The 23,776-nt window shown below is 36.5% G+C and overlaps 1 protein-coding gene across 1 annotated transcript; it reads left to right on the forward strand.

Moving 5' to 3' along the window:
* The first annotated feature begins 6,905 nt into the window (after positions 1-6,905).
* Positions 6,906-22,475, forward strand: LOC126855171 (histone-lysine N-methyltransferase trithorax). The gene is made up of 10 exons (XM_050602584.1): positions 6,906-7,233; positions 7,942-9,373; positions 9,501-10,067; positions 10,182-10,609; positions 11,034-11,195; positions 11,341-11,736; positions 11,860-18,374; positions 18,959-19,121; positions 19,234-19,380; positions 19,637-22,475. The coding sequence occupies exons 1-10, from the start codon at positions 7,069-7,071 to the stop codon at positions 19,808-19,810; spliced, it is 10,149 nt and encodes a 3,382-aa protein (XP_050458541.1). The 5' UTR covers positions 6,906-7,068; the 3' UTR covers positions 19,811-22,475.
* The last annotated feature ends 1,301 nt before the right edge of the window (positions 22,476-23,776 follow it).

Below are 23,776 nucleotides of genomic sequence, written 5' to 3' on the forward strand. Positions count from 1 at the left end.
TTATACACGTTCGCATACATACACACACAACTGCAGTTTAAATCATGAAATGAATACAATTGAAATCATTCTATAATATTTAGCGAAACTTGTTGATATTAGAATTAATTATATACGTGTTACATTGACGACTATTTGCTTTTATTTCTGTAATTTAACTTTTAAATATGTATGCAGGATGTCCCAGACCCACAATTGGCAAACTTCAGATGGTTATAAAGATATCAAAACAAGTCAATTTTAGCCTATAAACCCGTGTCCACAAATGAGCCGGCATTAGAGAAAGACTAACGAGGAAATCTCGCAAACCTGAAAATTCTGATTTTGATGAAATTTTTTACACACGTAGGGAGGAGAGGAAGAAATAGAAGAATTTAGAAATTTCCAGTTGCGGCCCAAAAATGATTTTAAGGGATAAAAATCACTCCATGTAGAGCGGATTTCGCTTTTCTCGAAAATTATTGGAGATATCAAAAAATATTTTATACAAAAGTTTTATGGTAAAAACTTAACCTCTATTTAAATCTCTCCATTAATAAAATTTTGAAAAAATAATTTTTTTCAAGATTTTTGTCCTTATTAATCTTTGATTCTCTAATGTTAAAACGGCTTATTCGCGGATATAGATTTATTGACAAAATTTAATTTATTTTGATGTCTTTTATAATGACTTGAAATTTGTCGGTCTAATTCTGGGACACCCTGTATATTTTTTAGCCTTTGTAATAAATGATTCGGTTAATATATGCAGGCACACAAACTGGATCGCTTCTCAAGTGCGCGTTTCATGGCGGACGTTGCCAGTGCTCGTAAAATGCGAACCGGTCTCCGTCGTGGCTACAGTCACAGTCAGTGTCACATCGCAGCCGATACCGCCACAGAGTAGAATATAATATAATCGTTCGGTATATGCCTCTAAAATTACGCCAAGAAACGCGCCGTAGATGGTTCTGACTCACCAATCCGAATCGATGGAAGTTTATTGTTAGGACGAATTCCGGTTTCTGTCAAATATATTATACCGATCACGATCGGAATAAACTTCATCCTAAGTACATGGCCGATTTCAGTCTCGCGTTTAAGTGAATTATTTTGAACGTACTAGAAAAATCCATAATTATTAATGAGCCGCGCTCTTGCTCGAGCCGTACTCGAATGAAGCGAAATCACGCGATTAATATATCGATATCGTGCATTTTGAATTATGAAAGAAAACATATGCATGCTCCGTTTAAATAAAAAAAGGAAATTATATTATTACATACACACATATGTATGCGATATAAAATAATAGTCTAAAATATATTTCAACCGATAAATATAAATCATCATAATTTGTTATAATAATGATCAATTCCTATTTAACAACTATTACTAAAATTACTTAAAAATGATTATTATATGATTGGTAAACGCGGTAGAATATCGCACAATACTTATACCTCAATGTTATAATTAATTTTTTTTTTTTTTTGGTTTTTTGGTTCGCATTGGACAAATAATAAAGATACAAAGATAGTAAATAAAGGTAGGAAATAAATTTTGTTTTAATTACATACGCCAAATCTGATGACAAATTGCACTTGGGCCCATAATTATGATATATTATATTAAAAAGTTAAATATACCGGTAAGCATCGCATGAAAAAATCGAAATTGCCAGGTGTCGCGTGTATCTATGTAATGGGTCGCATAAATATTTCGAATTGAAAATGCCGGTATGGAAAATAATAGTCGTACGATAATATATAAGCGACGACATACAATGAAAACGACCGAATAATGGCCAAGCACCTCGGAAAATCTCTTTCTCCTTCTATATATATATGGATCTCTTTTTTAAAATGTAAAATTTAAAATTTAAAAAATCTACCAACGAGGAGACGTGTAACAAACGTACACGCGCACTCTCTCTCTTTACACGATGTTATCGCTTAATAAAATTGTAGCATGTAATGAACAAACGGATAATATACCGTATATAGCCGGTGTTTAGACGCAATAAATTCAAAATCGGCCAGAAGGGGAAAGAAGGAAAGGGAAGGGAGAGAAAGGAGAACAGCGAGATACAATGAAGCAATATAATAAAAAGTGCAAATACAACGGATCGCAATGCTGAGCGAGTAAAATGCATGGCCACGTGGGCGTTGGAAACGGATCGCTCCGCGAATATATAAATCGCCTTGTTACCGGTTCTCGCGCAACATTCGACACCGTCTTAAAACCAGTCCCGGTTTCACTACTCGCGCGCGAACGCGCCCGCATATAAATATATTAATATGTATATTATCAGTCTCTCTCTCCTTCTCTCTTTTTCTCACACACGCGCGCTCACACACATTCTCTTTTTCTCGCTCGTTTGTCCGTTTTGCGAATGAATCGACGAATAATTAGGTGTGCATAAGACATTCTTCTAGGCTCGCGTACTTATTCAATAAGAAAGTAGACATATAGAATAGAATATCAAACAAATGAAAATGTATTTTTCCAGAAATTTAAGAAAATGCATGATATAATAACTTTACAATTTAATGTAAATTATTTATGAAAAAGTTGATTTAGAATTTTTTATTTGCAACTTTCAACGATGAATAATTTTGATATAAATCCAAGTGAGGTTTACTTTAAATAAAATATACTTTACGTGTGTGTGTGTGTAATTGAAAAGTAAGATTCCGGAAATGTATTTCTATTAATTTAATTTTCCAATGTTAGATATAGGTGCGTATATATAACTCTTCATAATTATATCTTTACTTAAATAACTTACGAAACAAGAATTGATTTGAAAATCTCTTTTCTTTTTTAATTTTTGAATTTCCAGCACATATCGCGGGAAATCTAAATAAACCTAAGCGTATTTGTGCAATTATGAATAAAGTTTTTTTCTTCATCTTATCAATTTTTCACACTTTACTCGCGGTAAACTTCAATTATATCGATATTAATAACTCCTTAGTTATTACTTGTTTTTAAGGAAAATTAACTATATAAAATTACGCCAATCGCGAAAAGTATATTAAAAGTTGATATTCCACGAGTCGCAGGGAACAGTGGCCGTTTGGAAAAGGTACGCGATGCAAGGCAACGAAACGGAACAGCAGATCTTATAGCTCCGTTACGACCGGCTAGCTGACCGATCCCAACAAGTACGACCGGTGGTACCACACCCGCTCGAGTATTTCGAGCGGAATGATGGAGAGATAAGAGAGTTCGCTAGCTCGCTCGTTCGTGGTAACAAACCTTGGAGAGTTGCACTCGTAGACAACGTGCCTTGGGGCCAGATGCTGCTTCTCGCACTGCGATTCGGCGCCGACGACACGCGCCTGTCGGATCACGCGATCTTGTGACAGCCGCGGCAGCTGGTGATTTTCGGCCAACCAACCAGTGTGCGACCCGAAAAATGAATCACTTGAAGTTAGGAAAAAAAAAAAGCGAAGTTTGATGAAAAATAAAAAAAGTTACTTCATTCGAAAACGGAGAGCTGAAATTTCGGAAAATAAGAAAGATTTATTTGAGAATGGCTTTTTCTCCAGAATAGTGAAAATGTAATATTTTGCGAATTCTGGCAAAGTTATTAATTAAAATTTTCAGCTAAGAATAAAGAGAAAATTTCAGTAAATGTTTCCCAATTTATTTTAACATTAAACGATTCAAACTCACTGTAATTTTTACAAAAATTTGCGACCAAAATAACTCGAAGAGTTGTTAGAAATTGCAGTAAACATTACTTATTATATCATACAATTATATCATACTGTATGTGGAAAACTGGATAATATTCTAATTTTTGCATACTTTTTGATGAAAATTTTTTTAACAAAATCGCAGAATTAACAGTTGAAGTTTTTATTAAAAAGGAATTGAAATTATGTTATTAATAAATATCACATTCGGTGATTTTAAATCGTATCATATATATATTAAAAAATCAGAAAATAAACACACGCAGTCCGATACTTAAATATATACTTTACCATTACTTGTCGCTTCGAGCAAACTCAAGTTTTAACAAGCAATGTTTGATGAATAACAAAAATATTGGATTTTTTATGAATTCCGGTAAATATTGTTAGTTATTTAAAAAAAATTGTAGCTGTTATGCATATAACACGAGAATCTAGACGAATCAATAAATGTTTTGTTTTTTTGAGGCACAAACTGAAATTTAAATAGATTGTGATTTGACACAATGTGTATACGTGCTATTATAAATTTCTTTTTAAGAGATATACACAGAGTATACTTATATATATATATATATATATATATATATATATATATATATATATATATATATATATAATATGCAATATATAATATGCAAATATATATGTAATATGCAAATTATAGATGTTAATTTTAAGGAAATATTGTTTGAGATGTATGTCAAAAAAGAATTATGATTATAAAGAAACATTTACGGTTCTTGATAATACACGAGCACTTTACTTGTTTTTATCATGCATGGTGTGCATAAATAGAAGAGATTGCCTTATTATTTTTTTGAAACGGTTTATTTTTTAGAAAATTTTGAATATTTTAATAAATATTTGTTCACGTTTGTCCTAATTTCTGCTTTGTAATCCGAAACATAAAACAGAATAAATTCTTTTTTTTAAAACGACCGATTGCAGCTTGTTGGAAAACTATTTTATAGTCTCGGAAATTGATATCATTCCAATTTGTAATTACAATTACTGATATTATAAAAAAAAGGAAATAAAATTATGAGGAAGCCATGTGCAAGTTTTTAATTTGCACAATTTTTTACTTGTTTTCTAAATTATTACGAATTTCAATATCGTTTTTTTCGTGTTTTTACGTAAAACATCGACGCCACTTTAAATATTACATATGCCAGATGGACATGAAAGTTCTGCTCTGTATTGAGTTGAACAAATCCTATATGCGTATATACGGAAATAAACTGTACATATACAAGAAATCGATCTATCGACAACTTGCGGTTCTTCAACCGTCTTAATAACCCGCTGCAGAGAGATGACCGGCACAACGTCGACAAAAGTGATTTGTTATGACGATCTTAATTACTTTTTGAATAACATACATATATATATATATATATATATATATATATATATATGTTTAATAGAATGCCGGAAACAATTAAAGTGCCGCTAAAATCATCATCATTCCCGAGCTTCGGCAGAAATGATGAACCGACAACTTAAGAATGCACTAAGAAAAAAACTAAATCTCAAAATCTTTTAAAAAGCTTGAGACGAATTTATAAGAAGATACTCTAACTTTATTTCAAGATAGACGCAATGAAATATTGATAAAACCGAAATATGGATGTGTTCTTTATTATATATAAATGTAATTAATATATATATATATATATATATATATATAATAACTAATAAAATGTAATATTTCTAGTTTTCCATTTTCAGAACGATTATTTTAACATTTTCTTAACATTAGTCTTTCTTTGAATAAAGCACATATATTTGATTTAATAATAGTATTATAAAACTTGACAAATGATATATATTTTAAATGGAAAGCTCTATTTTTAATTAATTATAATTGTATAGGATAAAAAATCAAATCGAATGACTTATGACATCTTGATCATGGAATGATCTTGAAAAAACTTGAGATGACCTTCAAAACCTTTTTAATGCCTGCACCTAAAAAATCTAAGACGACCAAAAAATTTAGCCTTTTCAAAATAGTTTTACTTTTGTCTTAATTTTTTTTGCCTAAAATCAATATTGATGATATCTTAAAAGGCAATTTCTAGTGACTCACCCTCTATATGTATATACATATAAAATATGTAATTGTATGATGTTCTTTTAACATTGTATAAAATATATACGAAATTGCGTTTGTTTAAAGTTATCTTCGTTTTTCATCATATTTTCTCAATTTATTAAAGAAAGAGTCGTATACCATCAACATTTAGTCGACAACAAAAATTGTTAATAAATAATAATTTTTAAATATAAAACACTTGTATGTAATAAATATTTACATATGAAGCAAACATTAAGCATGTAGTTCAAACTAGTCACGGTTCTCAACGTCCGAAACTCCTCGATGGGGAGTTTATGTGATCGTTCGAGTCGCGTCGTTCTTTGTGTATTAACCTTGCTGCATTTCTCTTCGATGTTCACATGCGAGATATTTATCAACCGTTTATCGTGCCCGTGAAATAAACGAGTGAAGCTGAAAATAATATTTATTTAAATTCAAAAAATTAGAAAAAAAATTGCAATAATACCACATGTATCCAAGTTTTGGATACGGTTATAAAAATATGGATTTTATATAATCGTGTAACTTTATCTAATCATGTATATATGTATATAGATAATTTCAAGGGTGTAAAAGTTTAATTTTAGTATCTGCAGAAAAGTAGGAGAAATATTCTTCGCGCCAATAGCCGCGTTTCCATCGTCACGAACAAATATGAAAAAACTCGTTCCGCCGTCGTCGAATTTTGAAAATTTTCAACCGAATCTCTCTCTCTCTCTCGTTATTCGAAATTCCGATTCCGCCACTCTCACGCGACCGTGATTCACGATATTTATGCTTGAAATGCAGATTCGTCAATGAGCGAAGAAGCGAAAGAGGCGATGGAAACCACGGTGGAAACGAGAGGCGTGAAGGTCGTCGCAATGGTCGGAATGTAGGTACGGATCGTGTAACGGCGTAGCCCGCCTTGGTAGTTCAGGCTCTCTGTTTGACAAGTACGCGCGTATTTTGCGGCCGTGGTCGAGCGAGGCCGAGCGCGGCCGACGCTAACCGAACGTGACAGCCAGCGGCCCGAGAAAGAGAGAGAGAGAGAGAGAGAGAAAGAAAGAGAGAGAGAGAGAGAGAGAGAGAGAAACCAACACGGCGGCCTCCATGTGCGTGTGTCTGCGCGCGCCTTGTATGCGCGAGCGCGCGTATGTCGGAGAGTGTACGTCGGCATATAGTGTACGCGAGAGAGTCGCTGCACCTCTCGTCTCTCGGCCGTGGGTACAAATCGCTAGCTAAAATGGAAGCGGAATTTCGCTCCGAGGTTGAGGTCTGCCGTTGAAAACAGTGAACATGGGAAGGTCCAAGTTTCCCGGGAAGCCGCCGAAGACGGCCACCAGGAAACGGATCAAGGTGCTCGGCCAGCTTAAGGCGGCGCAAAACGATCCGGTAACTGTCGCCGAGAACATCTACTACGGACTTTCCCTGTTCAACGAAACATTCGGTGACAACGACAAGGTGAGAGAAAAAAGAAAAAAAAAAAAAGAAATTGACGCGTCGAGACATCCGCCGCTACGCCGTCGTCCTTGTCGTTGTTGGCGTCGTTGTTGGCGTTGCCGAGGTCGTGCGAGATCGACAGTGAGTCGCGTCGCGAATCCTTAGCCTGCTCCTGCAGGTATCATCCGATCCGTTCGCCGATCCGATAAACCCTATCGAAGACACGCACTGAGGATCTTTGATACGTTAGCGACGAGCTAACCTATCAGAGCGGGGGTCGACCGCGGTCGCGGAATGGCAGGTGCACGACGAGCGCGAATTTGTCCATGATAAATGATTTACTTCTCACTTTGGCATTGTCTCCCTTGTCTACAAGTCGATTGAGCAATAGCAATTGTATAAATGATTTGATTTGTCCTGTGCTTTGATACAGATTAATATTGGTTTGGACTATTTTGTAAATTTTCTTGCCTCATAATTTTTTCTCATAGCGAGGAAATGTAAGATTGTCAATTGCGTCAGTTGAGAGATGTGAGATTTTACAGCGAATAAATTGTTATGTGTAGAAAAAGTAAATGTAATTGAAGAGTCACGTTTGTTTACTTCCATGATGCGAGTTTATTAAATCCTAAATGCACACAGGCACACATACACACATAGATAGATAATTATAGTCGTTAATTATAGTCTGCCATTTTTAATATTTACACAAATCATTTTTCTTTATAGGAACATCCACCATTCCACGGATTTAGCATTAAAGAGGCTAATCTTTCTGCATCTTATATAAAAACACAGCAACACAATGCAGAAAAAACCACGGATAAATTACCCTCTGTTACAGTCAAAAATCTTGCATCACAGTCAAACACAAAAAAGGACATTACTGATGTTAAAAATTCTCCCACAGATATTGAAAACAGTAACGCAGAGAAGCCTGTTGATACAAATTCTAAATCACTCCAAGACATTGCAAAAGCAGTTACAAACTTGAATACTAAAGACACTCCAAAAATTCAAAGAACTAAAAATCGTAAAAATTGCAAGAATATCAAGTTTACCAATTATTTGGCAAATCCAGTGTTAAAATCAGTGAACAATATCTTGGATCAGCATCAAAGAACTAGACAATTACGTAATAGTACAGCGAAAAGATTGCTTCAAAGGGCGAAATCCAATGGAAGTAACACACGCAACTTGGTGTTACACTCTGGAGAAAAGTCCAGCACGGTAAGAAAATTTGTTTTACCGGTTCGCAGCGTGCATTCGTCAAGGGTTATAAAACCGAATAAGAGATTTATCGAAGAACTGGAAGAGGTTTCTGGCACAGAACACAGCGAGAATGAAATTGGTACGCATGTAAAAAAGGCTAAATTAAATTTGGATAAGTTCAGCAATCGGGAATCAAAACTGAAAGGGGATGTGGTTAATAAATCGTGTACAAAATTTAAAGATAAAGAAGCAAGAAATAAATCGAAAAAAGTGACTGAGAGTGTAGATGACGAGATTGTATCTCAGCAAGTAAAAAATACGGAGAAATCGGCGGGTTCTGTTCAAAACGCACAAATATCAAAAGTCACTCATAAAGAAGTAAAGAAATCCCATACTATATCATATAAGAATAAAATATCAAACAATACATCTGACAATTCTAATAATAATCAGGAATACTTACAAAACTCGAGCAGAGCGGCACAAACTACGAAATCAACAGTTTCCAGAAATCAAAAACAGATTTCTATTCCTACAAAAGTTCTTCCTGATTCTAATGTTCCAAACTTTGAGTCTTCCAGAGTTCAAACGAGATCAGGAACTCAAAATGAGATAGCGAGCGATTTAAATAATCCAGCCAGTTTCGAAAATGATGCAGGATTACCGGAAGGTGACTGTGCGAAAATCGACGATCAGCCTGAAAATGGTAATAAGGCGGTTAATTCATTGAATAATTTTGAAACGGAAAGCAATTTATCCGAAAGCGAAAACGAGCACAGTAATCAGTCAGATAGCGAGCAATCTGAATTAAGTGGAATGAAACTCAATGGTGGAAAAGTGATATTGAGAAAAGCAAGATTGAAATTGGATAATAAATGCTTGACTGGAACGGAAGGACCATTTTCAACGTCAAATACCAGTAATGCTGTGGGCGGAAACACTAATTTAGGTATGTATTATATTTTTTATTTTATAACAAATATGGGGGAACTCTATATTTATCATATTTATATTTCAGGAACGCAGATATAATAAAATTTTGTTCTCTAATTATAATTATTTTGTTTTCATTCTAGGATTAACAGGAACTATAAAATGCGGTGTTTGTGGCGCGGTGCGATTTTATCGATTCGTGAAACAGGCGCGCAAATTTGGTATTCACAGTTGCGAATCTTGCCGCAAGTTTATAAGCAAGATGATCAAGCGTCAAGCTTGCGCTAAATCCTCAAACAATGTTCTTCCTATTCTTCAGTGTCATAAAGGCGACGGTCTATGTTTAGTCCCGCCTGTCGTGAGAAGCCAGCAATGGAACATGAAATGCGTTTATAAAGCAAGATGTCCAGCCTGTTGGTTGAAAATGTGTTTGAAATGTTATAACATTCCACCTGTTTTAAGGACAGGTTTAAACGCATTGTTACCACCATTAATGAGAGATCCTTTAAGTATTTCCTTGCCGCTCGGTCAAGACGAAGACGTTCAGGGACAAAAGTTGGATTCTCAGTGTAAACTCAGTTGGCCTTCGGAAGACAGTTTGGAAAGAAATTTGTTCAAGTCTGCAATGGGTTGGAGAAATTTCGAAATGGGACAGAATGGGACGAGTTATCAAAGTGCTGGAGATTTTCTCTATACAAAGATAGACAAATGTAAGACAATTATAATTTGCATTATATATCCGTTATATATTTTTTTCGCATTTTGGAAATGTTTGTATGTTTATTAGAATTTATATAGTATTTATACAGTTTTGTATCTTACAGTTGATTCCTCGATGAGTATATCGCCGAATAAAAAGCGGAGAAAAAATAATAGGATTAAAGTGAGAAGGAAAATTAAAAGTCCAGTACTCGCTTCTTCCACCAATAACCAGTGTCCGCAATCTCTTAGGCAAAGGATTGAATTGAAGGGACCGAGAGTAAAACATGTTTGCCGAAGCGCTAGTGTCGCTCTTGGACAACCTATTGCAACTTTTCCAACTGCAGACGCGAAAGAAGACAACGAACACGGTAAAAACATTCCAAAAACGACAAAAGAACCGGAGAAAATGGAGAAGAAAGACGAAGGGATGAAAGAGAAGGAAGTGCACAAGCATAATGAAGATAATAATTTAAATCTTAATGCGACGCAACAATCTCATTCAAAAAGAGGAAAATCGCAACAGAGTGTATCAACATCGCATTTTCAAGTGGTAAAAGAGATATTCTTTTAGACATTATATACATGTATATGCAAATGTTTTCCAACAAAATTATATTTTTAGACATTTAGATATTTAGTTTGCTAGTAAAGAACTTAAATAAAAATATTTGTAGAAAACAAGAAACATAAAAATTATAAATTATTTTATAATGGCAATCAAATTAATTAGAGATTTGATATACCATTTTACATTTTTATATAATATTTAAACCAAAATATTTATGCATGCCAATTAATAGTTGTTATGAAGTTTATTTTTGACTCCATTTTTATATTATGATTTTGTATAAATTATCTAATAATTTTATTTAATTTATTTAGCATATAGTGAGTGATATTCAAATTTGAATTCTACTAAATTATAATGGCTTTAATCTATAATGAGTAATATTTATTAACAATAATTATTGCAGATGTCTAAGGCGACTACAGATACCGTATATACAGTTTCCATAGATTTTTGGGAACAGTACGATCCTTCGGAAATTGGAGCGAAGGGGTTTGCCCTTATCGGTTCTGAACAGTTTCACATACCTGCTATTTGTTATTTATGCGGGAGCGCTGGTAAAGAGCCGGTAAATACATAATATCAATTAATTATAATGATAGACAAATAACAAAGATATATAATAATTATAAGTAATAATATATTATATAATGTATTATTACTTAAGGACATTACTTGAGGACATTATCGACATAACAATCATTTTTTTGCAGCTAATTCACTGTCAATGCTGTTGTGAGCCATACCATGCTTTCTGTTTGGAACCCAGTGAATGGAATGCTTGCGCACAGCCAAATTGGTGTTGCCCCCGATGTACAATATGTCAATCCTGCCATCTCAGATCCGGTCCGAAATTGTCTTGCATCCGTTGTCGTCAATCGTTTCACCATTCATGTTTGTCCAAATCCGGTGTTAGCTCGAGATTGTACAGTTCTGAGCGACCCTACGTTTGTCAGAGTTGTATTAAGTGCAAGAGCTGTGGTAGCGAAGGTGTCAACGTTCACGTAGGCAATTTACCTCTATGCTCTATGTGCTTTAAGTTAAGGCAACAAGGCAATTATTGTCCTTTATGTCAAAAGTGTTACAACGAAAATGATTTCGACACGAAGGTAAAATATTCTGAAATATAAATATGTTTTTTATGTAATAGTATCTAAGATCATACATCTCCAATTTGCATATTACGATTGTATGCAATTTATTTTTATTTATTTTTTTTTTTTATTTTTTAGATGATGGAGTGTAGCGAGTGTTCTTACTGGGTACATGCTCGTTGCGAAGGCCTTTCCAATGAGCGTTATCAAATACTTAGTTACTTACCCGATTCCATCGAATTTACGTGCAGCCAATGCTCCTCTAATATAAATTCTGTCTGGAGGAATGCCATAGAAGCTGAGCTGAAGGCAGGTTTTATCAATGTCATAAAATCCTTAAGTAAAAACCGTAAGATTTGCATGGCTCTCAAGTGGAGTCCCAGGAAGGAGTGTTTATGCAGGCCGATTTTAAGCATTAAGGGACTCGAGTTTCCAGGAGAAAATAAGAGCGAGACAAAAGAAAATGAAGAATCGGAAGAGTGCAACGGTGACAAATCTACGGATACCGATTCGAGTTCGAATATCAGTAATCGGGATGCTATAAAATCCGACATAAAGGAACATTTGGTGGATGGTTCCGGTAGAAAAGGTCTACGGCGACTGCGACAAAAGTTTCATCTGAAAGAATGCTCAGTTAGAGTGAAGAATTGTGTTCCAAAAGATTTACAAGATGTCGAAAGAAAGGAATGGACGAATCAAGAATCGTTAATTTCCTCGAACATTATGGAATGCCGCTGCTCCGAGCAACAGATCATTGCTAAGCCTTCGCCCACTTTAATGTCCATAAAACAAAAGGTAAACGGTAATGAGTATAAATCGCTGTCGCAATTTCATTGTGATATGGAACATGTGATCAGCTGCGCTGATTCGACGGATCTGACAGAGATTTATCACGAAATTTTGCAAGAGGTATTTCCCTGGTTTACTCCAAAAAATTTCAAAAACAACGACGACGATACATTAACACCTACCAAGGATATTAGCAAAGACTACACTATTCCTCTAACGACAAGGTTCGAGGATCCTATTCTGGAAGTGTGGAAGGAGGAAATGATAAAAGGAGCGCCGAAAACAATCGCAGCGAAAATGGCAAATTTGTATAATATTCATGTCGAAGACAGCAGATCATGTTGTTTGTGCAAGGGCTTGAGTGACGGACAGGAAACGAAAGAGGGGAGGTTGTTTTATTGCGGACAAAACGAATGGGTGCACGCGAATTGTGCACTATGGTCGAATGAGGTATTCGAGGAGATCGACGGCTCGTTACAGAACGTGCACAGCGCCATTTCGAGGGGTCGTTTAATTCGTTGCACAGAATGCGGTAAAAAAGGCGCGAGTATCGGATGTTGCGCGAAGAACTGTAGCAATACCTTTCATTTTCCATGTGCGAAAAATATCGGACTCGCTTTCAACGATGACAAAACAATATTCTGTATTTTGCATTCGAATAATCTTGCGCGCAAATCAACGCAAAATGAGAACGACTTTAATTTGAAACGGCCGATATACGTAGAGTTGGATCGTAAAAAGAAGAAGTACGCCGAACCTAATAAGGTTAAGATAATGATTGGTTCTCTGATGATTGACTGTCTGGGAACCATCGTTCCTGAATTGTCCGATACGACCGAGAAGATAATACCATGCGACTACAAATGCTCCAGGCTCTACTGGTCTACGGTGAATCCTTACAAGATAGTAAGGTATTACATCAGAACTTATGTGCAGGTACATATGCCGGATATCACGTCTGATATGGAAAATAACATCACCATCGATCATACCAAGGAGCAAGAAAAGGAACAAGTATCGGCGGATACGCAGGGGGTTGATTATTTAGCCGTTAAACAGACCTTAGATACGCTCATCGATACTGTGTGCAGCAAAGAAGTCGACGAGAATTTGGCAGAACAAAGCAATACGGATCTTTTACCGCCAGAACTAAAAGAGGCCATATTTGAGGATTTACCGCACGATTTGTTAGATGGAATCTCTATGCAGGACATTTTCCCCAAAATGTCGTACGAAGATTTTTTAGCTATGGACTTGAAGAATGATGGTACTTTTATCGCGGATTTATTTAAGGACGATATGTTACCATCAGAGATTGAGGAGACTGTAAAACCGCCGGAGAATAAGATCTCCAAGATGGATCCGTCTTTGCTGGAATTGGGGACGCACAACGATCTCTGGGTACGATTGGAAGCGAAGACCGCAGTTCAAGATCTCGTAGATGATCTATTTAACTCGAAGAGTCAGAAACGCGGCGGTAGAGAACTGAAACGATCAAAATCAGAAGTAATGTCGAATAATCCGCTGATTGTTGGCGGCCAGCGGCATCATCAGCGCTCCTGCAGCCTTACTTGGAGTTGTAAACTAGACAACACCTATGGTTCTAGCATAAAAAGACGAAAGTTACCCCGAAATCCATCCAGTACTAAACCGAGTGAAACTGGCCTTATTGTATTAGACACTCAAAACGAACGCACGTCCATGTTTCACGAGCTCAGGATTCCGGAGAGCATCATGGTCACTGTGGGAAGAGGAAATACCCCTAACATATTATCCGATTCCGTGCGTGAATTGAAATACTGCATCGAAGATTCCGCTGGACTAAATCGCCGCGTATTGCCAACTAGAGACGAAGGAGCAAAGGAGCACAAGAGACTGTTCTGGCATCCGAGACAGCAGCAACCGCGAATAGTACAGGTCGATGGGTCGGTTGATACTAATAGCGCCAGCGAGTGCAGTTCACCAGAATACAATACCGAGGAGAAAAACGCAGGTCTGAATCATATATCCGAATCGATCCCGCAATTGGACGGTATCAACGACGAGCATACATCCGAGTGCGAATTGAACCTGGAGAAGGATCTTGATTTGTACGCACGATCCGCAAATTTTTTACATTCGAAACGTATCCTTGGCTTCATTAGATCGCATGTCTCGAGTAATATCGGCGACAAATTACAGAAGGCAAAGAGCGGCAGCGGTAACCACATGGTTGCTCCTAGCAGATGCAGCACTTTGCAATACGAGACAGGAGCTTTACTTAAGGAGAAGAATCTCAAGTTGAATCTGCAAATTCCTCAAGTGGACGGCGCAGGCGACATCTCGAGCGATGATGAGTGCGTTTCGTCGCAGCATGTCTCTGCGGCGAGAATGGTTCATATCCCGTATGAATCGTCGCCATTCGAGCATCACATCGATCGACCTGTCACCTGCAAAAGATGCTGCTGCACGTACCGCACCCAGGATAGTTACAATCGACATTTAATCAACTGCGACATTGTGATCACCAGCGACAGCGACTCGGAGACCATGGACAACAAGTTGGCGTCGCCAGAATCGAGATTCTCGCCGAGTGTGGGTTCGCCACAGTTTATCACGCTCTCGCCATCCGAGGGTCATACTCTAATGACCGATTATACGGATATCCAGGCGACGTCACCCATCGAGGCATCCGTGCCATCACCTCATCCGAGCATCCAGATCGAACCGATCGCCCAGGCGATCATTACGCCGCAGATGCATACGACTCACGCCACGGTCGAGACCGTGCACCAGACAGTATTAACATCCAACGATGTGATTGTACAAACCCAGTACACTCGCAGAACTACCACCCTGCCGAATGCAACAGTATTACCTCCTCAGGAGAGCACGGTACAGATAACGGAGATCACGGATCCATCGTCCGTCTCCAGCGATTCCAACGTTATGGCGCGTGGTATGGTGAACACGCCAATGAGTTCGCCGGACAGCACGAGTTCGCAGACTGTTTCTACTCCGGAGATGTCGCCCAACTTTTCGTCTACGGCCGTCCAGACTGCTCACGAATCCGCACAAGTGAACGCGCAAGCAATCTCTCGAGCTTCTTCCAAGTCGAAGAATCCGCGGATAACCAAGTCCAAGACTAAAAATATCAAGTTGCAGCAACAGCAGCAGCAGCAGCAGCATATCCTGAAGAATGTTGTGCAAGCGCCGCACAATGTTGCGCATACCAGATTTCAACCGACAGCGATGCAAAACAGCCATCCACCAACGGTCATTCAGCTGCAACAAACCGCCCAAAGACCGACAGTGATTCTTCAACAAGTGGCATCACCGGGGATTATGTCCGCTTACGTGGAAACGCTGCAACAACAGTCGGGTCAAAACTTGCAATATATTACAACAATCGGCGGCGGACAGCACGAGGCTAGTTTTAAGCCGCAATTAATCGCCACGAATTCCCTGTTACCGAGTACTACTTATATACAGGCGCCGTCCGCCGATAATCTATTGACGTTGCAGAATGGCGGGATATCGATACTTCCGAGCGTGCAGATCGCACCGACGCAGCCTACGGTCTTGGGAACCATCATACAGCAACAACCCGGCGCGATTCAGTGTGGCGTTATATCGTCCGAACAACTGCTGCTGAGTTCCACGCCCACGCTGGAAATGTTCACCGATCCATCCGGCGGTATGTTTGTGTCGAATCAACCGATGTACTACGGTCTAGAAACAATCGTCAGCAATACTGTAATGTCATCCAGCCAGTTTATGGCGGGCGCGGTGCCGCAAGTGTTGGCCAGTAGTTATCAAACAACGACTCAGGTGTTTCAAGCGTCCAAACTGATGGAGCCTATCGTGGATGTGCAAGCTGTACCTACGGTAGCGACGATGCAGGCCGTGCAAAATGTATCAGGTGTTCCAAATGTATCCGGCGTGCCTAACATTGCCGGCGTATCAAACGTCGCAAGCGTGCAGGGCATGAGTGGCATGCCAACGGTGCCTAACGGTTACGTGGTGGTGAATCAACAGGCAGCGCCGCCGACACCGGCATCATTATCACCGCCACAACCTCCTGCTCCTCCACCACCGCCACCGCCATCATCATCCTCATTAGCATCTGCATCGCCAATACCATTATTGGCATCAGCAACAGCAGCATCGATATCATCACCACAGGTGAAAGCGCTTACGACATTGCCGCAGATCAACATATCTATGGCGACCCAAGAGCAAGCGTTGAATAGCGTCGCATCATGCAATGCCATATCACCTATATCCTGTCAAAATGCGGCCATCGAACAATCGATGACGTCGGTTCAAGTGGCGGATGTGTGTCCGTTGAACGTACATACTACTATTGTCGCTGCGATGTCACCCGCAAAGCCGTCACCTCCACCGCCACAACACATGATGCCGACGATACCTCGCGTTGCGGTACGACCAAATCCGGTGGCGCAAGTGAATCACGGATCCACTTGGAAAATCACCGAGCCTCTGTTTGAGCAACCAATGAGTAACAGCGTACGGCCGTATTTTGATTCGAAACACGTGTCGGAGAATACTAGTATGATCAAGTCGAGCATATCATCGTCCAAGATACCACCCCTACCCAATCATCATATTATTGCGCAGAGGAATTCAATTGTAAATAATAAGCCAAACCATGATATAAATAGTGTTCATAAGAGCTGCGGTACCGTTATACCAAGTACTAATTGCATCGTGAACGGAAGCGTGAACAGTAACAACTCGATCGTCAATGCCAATTCTGTGCAAAACAAAATATCGATGCCAACGAGCAATAATATGCCGACCAGTCGACCGATGAACAGAGTACTGCCGATGCAAGCGGTGACACCGAAGCAGGATCCGGTTAAGGACAATTTGGCAATTGAGGAACCCACGAAACCGGTGTTTAAACCAGCTGAGCCAGAAATAACGGAATCGAAGAAGGAAATTATCGAGAAGATAACACCAATCAAAAAATCTGAGGTTGGCCTCAACAACATTAAAGACGGTATCAAACTGAACACGGAGACTATAGAAAAGGTAAAAGAAAATCTCAAATTGGAGCTCGACAAGGAGAAGCTGCAAAACACATCGTTGAAGATCGTGCTACAGAAACAACTGCAGGATGGTTCTTACAAGATCACACGCAACATGAAAGCGGCAGTCAATCAGAGCAAGAAAGTATCACCGCAAGTGACATCTGTGGAGATACTGCCGTCGAAGCAGGTGCCTCAGATCGCGTCGTTGCAATTGTTACCGATCAAAACATTCACGCTCAAAACGAATAAAATCGATGATAAGATAAAGCCGAAGGTTGATGCGAAGGTGAACATACTCAAGACGAAGACGCCACCCGTCGCCGTCAAGAAACCCAGAATAGTGACGAAATCGATCAGACCAGTGCGAAACAGTCCACAGCAGAATCCACGTGAAAAGAACTACGCCAAGGGACCGATCCTAATGTACGAAATCAAGTCGCAGGACGGCTTCACCCATACTGCCTCGTCTATGACTGAGGTCTGGGAGACGGTGTATCAGGCAGTACAAAACGCACGCAAGGCATACAATTTGCCTCCTCTGCCTCACAATCCCTTGTCCGAAGGTCTCGGTTTGGAGAACAATGCGACCGTTTATCTAGTTGAACAGCTGCAGGGTGTCAATCGATGTAGCAAATACAAACCCAAGTTTCACATCCCATTGCCGCCAAAATCTGGTGAGATAGAAAACGAATTGCCGACAGCCTGCGACAACGGGGCAGTTCGAGCGGAACCGTTCAAGGGCAGGAAGGTGCACGACATGTTCAGCTGGCTAGCATCACAGCACAGGCAACAGCCGAAGATGATTTCTATATCAGAGGCAGAGTCCAGGTAAATTCATCGAGATTATTACAAATTAATATCTAAAATTATATATTATATTAAATAAAATGCGTAAAATTATATTGTTGAAAAAGTATATATATATATATATATATATATATATATATATATATATATATATATATATATGTATTTCTTTTTTCAAAACTTCGATACTTCAATCTTCGAAGCTTCGAAGAATTAAAATTAACAATTATTATTTTAATATAATAGTAATAGTATCGCAATTATTATCGTGGTACACATTTATATAATTATATAATAAAATCCGATGCTTCGGAATTAACTTTGAAATTAATTTGAAACTTTCGAAGTTTCTAAGAAATTCGAAGGTTTGAAGTTAACTTCGAAAGAGTTCGAAGATTCGAATTTTTGAAATTGTCAAAGTAACAGTCCTAATTTTTATTAAAAAACAAGAGTGTAATTTCTCAAATTGAAAATAAATAAGTAGGTGTTTCTCTGGATAAAAAAGTTAATAATATTGTATTAATAAAATTAACAATTTACTAAATGGAGAGAGAAAGAGAGGGAGAGAATCGTCATCGATTGAATATCATTACAATTTTTTTCAGACGAGTTGCGAGTACAAATTTGCCCATGGCAATGCGTTTTAGAATACTTAAGGAAACGTCAAAAAAATCTGTTGGTGTATACCATTCTCATATACATGGTAGAGGATTATTCTGTTTGAGAGATATCGAGGCTGGCGAAATGGTCATTGAATATGCTGGTGAGGTAAGGATGAAAAAAATGCACATCGTGATTTATAATTGAATCATGATATCGTGATATTTACTATAATTGAACCTCTATAAATATTAATATCAAAATTATTAATCATTCTTAGGTCATTCGATCTTCCTTGACCGACAAGAGAGAAAAGTACTATGACAGTAAAAACATAGGCTGTTACATGTTTAAAATCGATGATCATCTAGTTGTCGATGCTACTATGAAAGGGAACGCAGCTAGATTCATCAATCACTCATGCGAGGTACGATTTTTTGTTTTTAATTTTCATCAAAAATTTATTTGATAATATAAGAAAAATGTATTGGTGTTTCATTAAAATTTTTTATAATCATATACACAATATGTATGATTATATATACATATATACAATATATTAAAGTCGTTATAATATATATATAACCATTTCAATTACATTGATACATGATATAATTGTCGCACTAATGATTTTCATACATTAAAATTTATAAATATGTATTAAATGTATATATGTATTACAGCCAAACTGTTACTCGCGAGTGGTGGATATTCTAGGTAAGAAACACATACTGATCTTTGCTCTTCGTCGCATCATTCAAGGAGAGGAATTGACGTATGACTACAAATTCCCATTTGAGGACATCAAGATCCCGTGTACTTGCGGTTCTCGCAAATGTCGCAAATACCTCAATTGAAACTGCATATATACATGCTTATTTTAAGCAGCCGACCGACGACGAAAGATGCAAAATATGTGCTATAATTGCGAGCGCGCATGTGCACGTTTTCGAATAGGATTCGTTTTTATTGAATGTTGTTCATTTTACTCATCATCAAACTATTTTCAGAGATTGCAGCTTTTTATTATTATAAAAGTATACATATAGATTACATATACACTCTAAATATTAGAAGGCCAGATATAATATACACGAAGCACCCGGTGGTTACGACAATGTTATTTTAGACAGCTACGTTCGTGTAGTTGATTTTAATGGGGGTATACACACACGTGTATACCTATAGCAATAAATCATTCGAATATGCCCCGCTTTCGTATCCGACAAAGTCGTGCGTGTACTAATGCGCTTCAGACTTTTGAAAGTGTTACTTTATTCACGCCTCTGTGTGCTTTCTTCGCGCACGACTTTTAGACTCTACATATTATCTATTATTGAGGCTTAAGTGTACAAGTTTATCTTACACTTTACACTAAATGCGAATGCTTCTTTAGTTTGCATCATTTTTATATAGATCATGTATGAACATCTCTCTCGACGGTTTGATTGAATTTAAAACTTCTTTTCCTTAGACGAACATATAGCAAAGATAAAAAGAGATTGTGGCGCGCAAGAGCACGACGAAAAAGTAGTAGATTTTCGAGATTATAGCTTTCGGAAAGCTAATTATCTTTTCTTTTTCACGAGATTAATACGATATAAATGTAGTGTACAAATGATCTTATCAAGAACATAGGTAAGATCCGCGATAATTGTATATTTTAATAATTTGTAACTTTTAAATTTAGTGTACAGTGTATGACTAACTTTGTGACATTTCATGTCCGCTGTAGGGCCAGATTTCAAATGTTTTTGTAAAATATGTAATTGTTAGACTAGATATATCGTCTTTGATGTAAGTATAGCAAACAGTTTTAACTTAAGTTAGGAATGTAGGCATTAAGGAGAGAGATACAGAATGGCAAGCGAGAACAGTCTCCTATAGCAAGGACATTGTTCGAAAAGGTATCTACTTTGGCAGATATTGATGCAACTTTGTGTTTTATTATTTGCAACATGATTGATGCAACTTTGTGTTTTATTATTTGCAAAAGGATAATATATATCCTCTCTTTTCAGATTAATTTCAGTAGAATTCGATAGATCTATTCTTTTTTTATACATTTTTAGATATTGCATCTATATATTTGTGCTTCCATCTTGCCAAAATCACAATCATTGATCTTATTATTCGTTCTAAGAGTCAGTCTGTGTGTAACATAATCTACATTAAGAAGGATTTAATATTTTATTTGATGAATATTTGAAAGAAGAGAGAGCGCTGATATATACGTTTTCAAAAAATTTCTATCGAAAAGTTGATTTGTTCATTGAGTTCGTCAATGATCACATATCATTTGCAGTAAATGTCTTCAGAAATACCGGTGAATGTTTGTGATACTTCTTCATAATAAGAAATATTTGAAATGCTTTTATATAGAGACTATTATACACACATATTATACATACATATTATTGTTTTATAAATGCATATATATAATATATATGTATATATATGCGTGCGTATAACATATTCTATATCAATATCATTTTACGAAGTCCAGTTTCAGTTTTGCCTTACTTTTAGTATGTATTTACACTTTTATCTCTGGTGATAGCTGTATATTAATGCAAAAATAATATTTTATATTGGAGAATAATATAATCCCTGCAATGGTATAGCAACAGTGCTCTATAACGACAACTTGATGACAATGTATTCTAGTATGATTAATCAATTTCTGCCGAGGTGGTTGTCCCTTAAATTTTGGTGCTCCATGGACACCGTTAAGTGCACTTTTCATGAAAAAAAAAAAATGGCCTAGAGTAAGAGATAGTAAGTTGCAGTGCGGAAGTGTTTGATAATAATAAGAAATGCGTTACACGAAGAATATTGAGCGTGAATTATTTAAAGAGGTAATATAAATGGAAATGAAAACGAGATGGCAGAAGCATTATTTGAGCATGCGAATAATCGTCAGACATGTTACGATTTTAATCGGCCTGGTTTGGTACAAAGTGCGTATGCTGAGTTGTAAAAAGTTATAAAAACGAGAGAAAACGCAAACTTGTTCTGGTCACGTGAAATTGCCATTTTTTTAAGTATTTTGCGAATCTTTTTTTATATATTATAATTACCAATAATTTTAATAACTATTATTGGGAGATGAATATTGTTAATATAATGATAATTAATTTTAATCTGTATATGAAAAGAGAGTAATACGACTAGTAAGAATGATAACTTACTTGAAAATATAACAATGTTAGATATTTTATTGATATTTATTGATTATGAATGACGGTATTAGGGTTGATGAAAAAAAAATACTAACGTAAAGTAACACTATGTTGACATAGACACAAAAATCAAGTTCTTTTTTTCTAGCGAACGAGCAAATATGTATTTTTAATTATACTACAAACATCAAAAATATTTTGGACTTTACAATATATGTATAAGCATACATGTAATATTATGTAACTCGACTTCACATCATTACGCATTATGATTGTAAACTGTAGGCTATCTATCCAATTTCATTTCTACATTCACAAATAGAGATTCTTAAATTCTCAATACATTGTCTCATTATCTGTATTACCGTATTTTGTAAAATGATTACTTTTAATGCTTTTGTAAAATGATTACTTTAGCAGAAGAGTATATTTGAACGTGTGTGTTTATTAGCGGGACACGAAAAGCGAAAGAGAAAGAAAAAAAAAGAATTCTATTTCCTATCTCCTGGGATAATCTTTGCTTGACAAATTCGTACGAGTATCTAATAGGTGCTTTCTGGAACAACATTTTCTCTATGTCTTTTTAAACTATTCCTTAAACTATTGTGAACAGAGAGAGAGAGAGAGAGAAAAAGAAGAAAGAATGTGTGTGCGTATGAGTCTCCTCGTCTAGTTATGCATCTAGACTTTATTATATATTACTAATATTATTTTATATATATATATATATATATATATATATATATATATATATATATCATTAATTCTAATCTATACACACACATAAAAAGAAAAAGGAGAAAGCATAATACATCACTAATCAAGTCACTCGTATATTTAGGCACTTTGAGCACCGTTTGTTCAGTACATCCATCAGCACCTTTCGAAAAAAATAACGTTGCGTGTAAAAACAACACTATCCGAAAAACAATGAATAAAGTTATAGAGAGTTTAATAGTAAAAAAAAACTAATGTATAGATGTAATAGGTAGATTGTTTCTCTCCAACTTTTACGCATATTTCACTTTTTGACAGACGAACTCGCTTCAAATCATATTTCGACTAGATAAGTCTCGGTGTTATGTTAAAACCAAGTAATTAAATTATTTCGTGGAAATAACGAGTACGTGGCGCGTATTATCGCGTTTCAGCGTATCATCAAGTTAATTATGACTTCTCACAACTGGCGATTTCGTCTCTTTGTGTGCTTTTTAGATCTCTCTTAAAAAAGAGAGAGAAAAAAAGGAAAAGATTAAATTATTCTTACAATTTAAGAAATTTAAAAAAGAGAGAGAAAAATTTTCAGAGAAATGTAAAACGCTTCTTAAAATGTGTATGAAACTATTCTAACGTTTAAACAGAGTATAGAGTTTTGAAATATTGTACTCGTTTAAAAAAAAAAAAGAAAGAAAAAAGATAAATAGCAATTATTGATAAAAAAGGAAAAGAAAAAAAGACTCGACGACGGTAAAAGAGAGTGAAAGAGAAAAAAATTGAAAAAATTGTCTGTGATTATCAGTCATAATAATCTTTAGGTCGACATATTTTTTAGAGAATATTTTTTAGGAAATTACAAAATTTATGATATATCCTTATTATTGATATGATATTGGATCAGATACGCTACGCGCGCATAATAAT

The sequence above is a fragment of the Cataglyphis hispanica genome, chromosome 15, assembly GCF_021464435.1.
Source record: "Cataglyphis hispanica isolate Lineage 1 chromosome 15, ULB_Chis1_1.0, whole genome shotgun sequence".
In the NCBI taxonomy this organism is placed as follows: Eukaryota; Metazoa; Arthropoda; class Insecta; order Hymenoptera; family Formicidae; genus Cataglyphis; species Cataglyphis hispanica.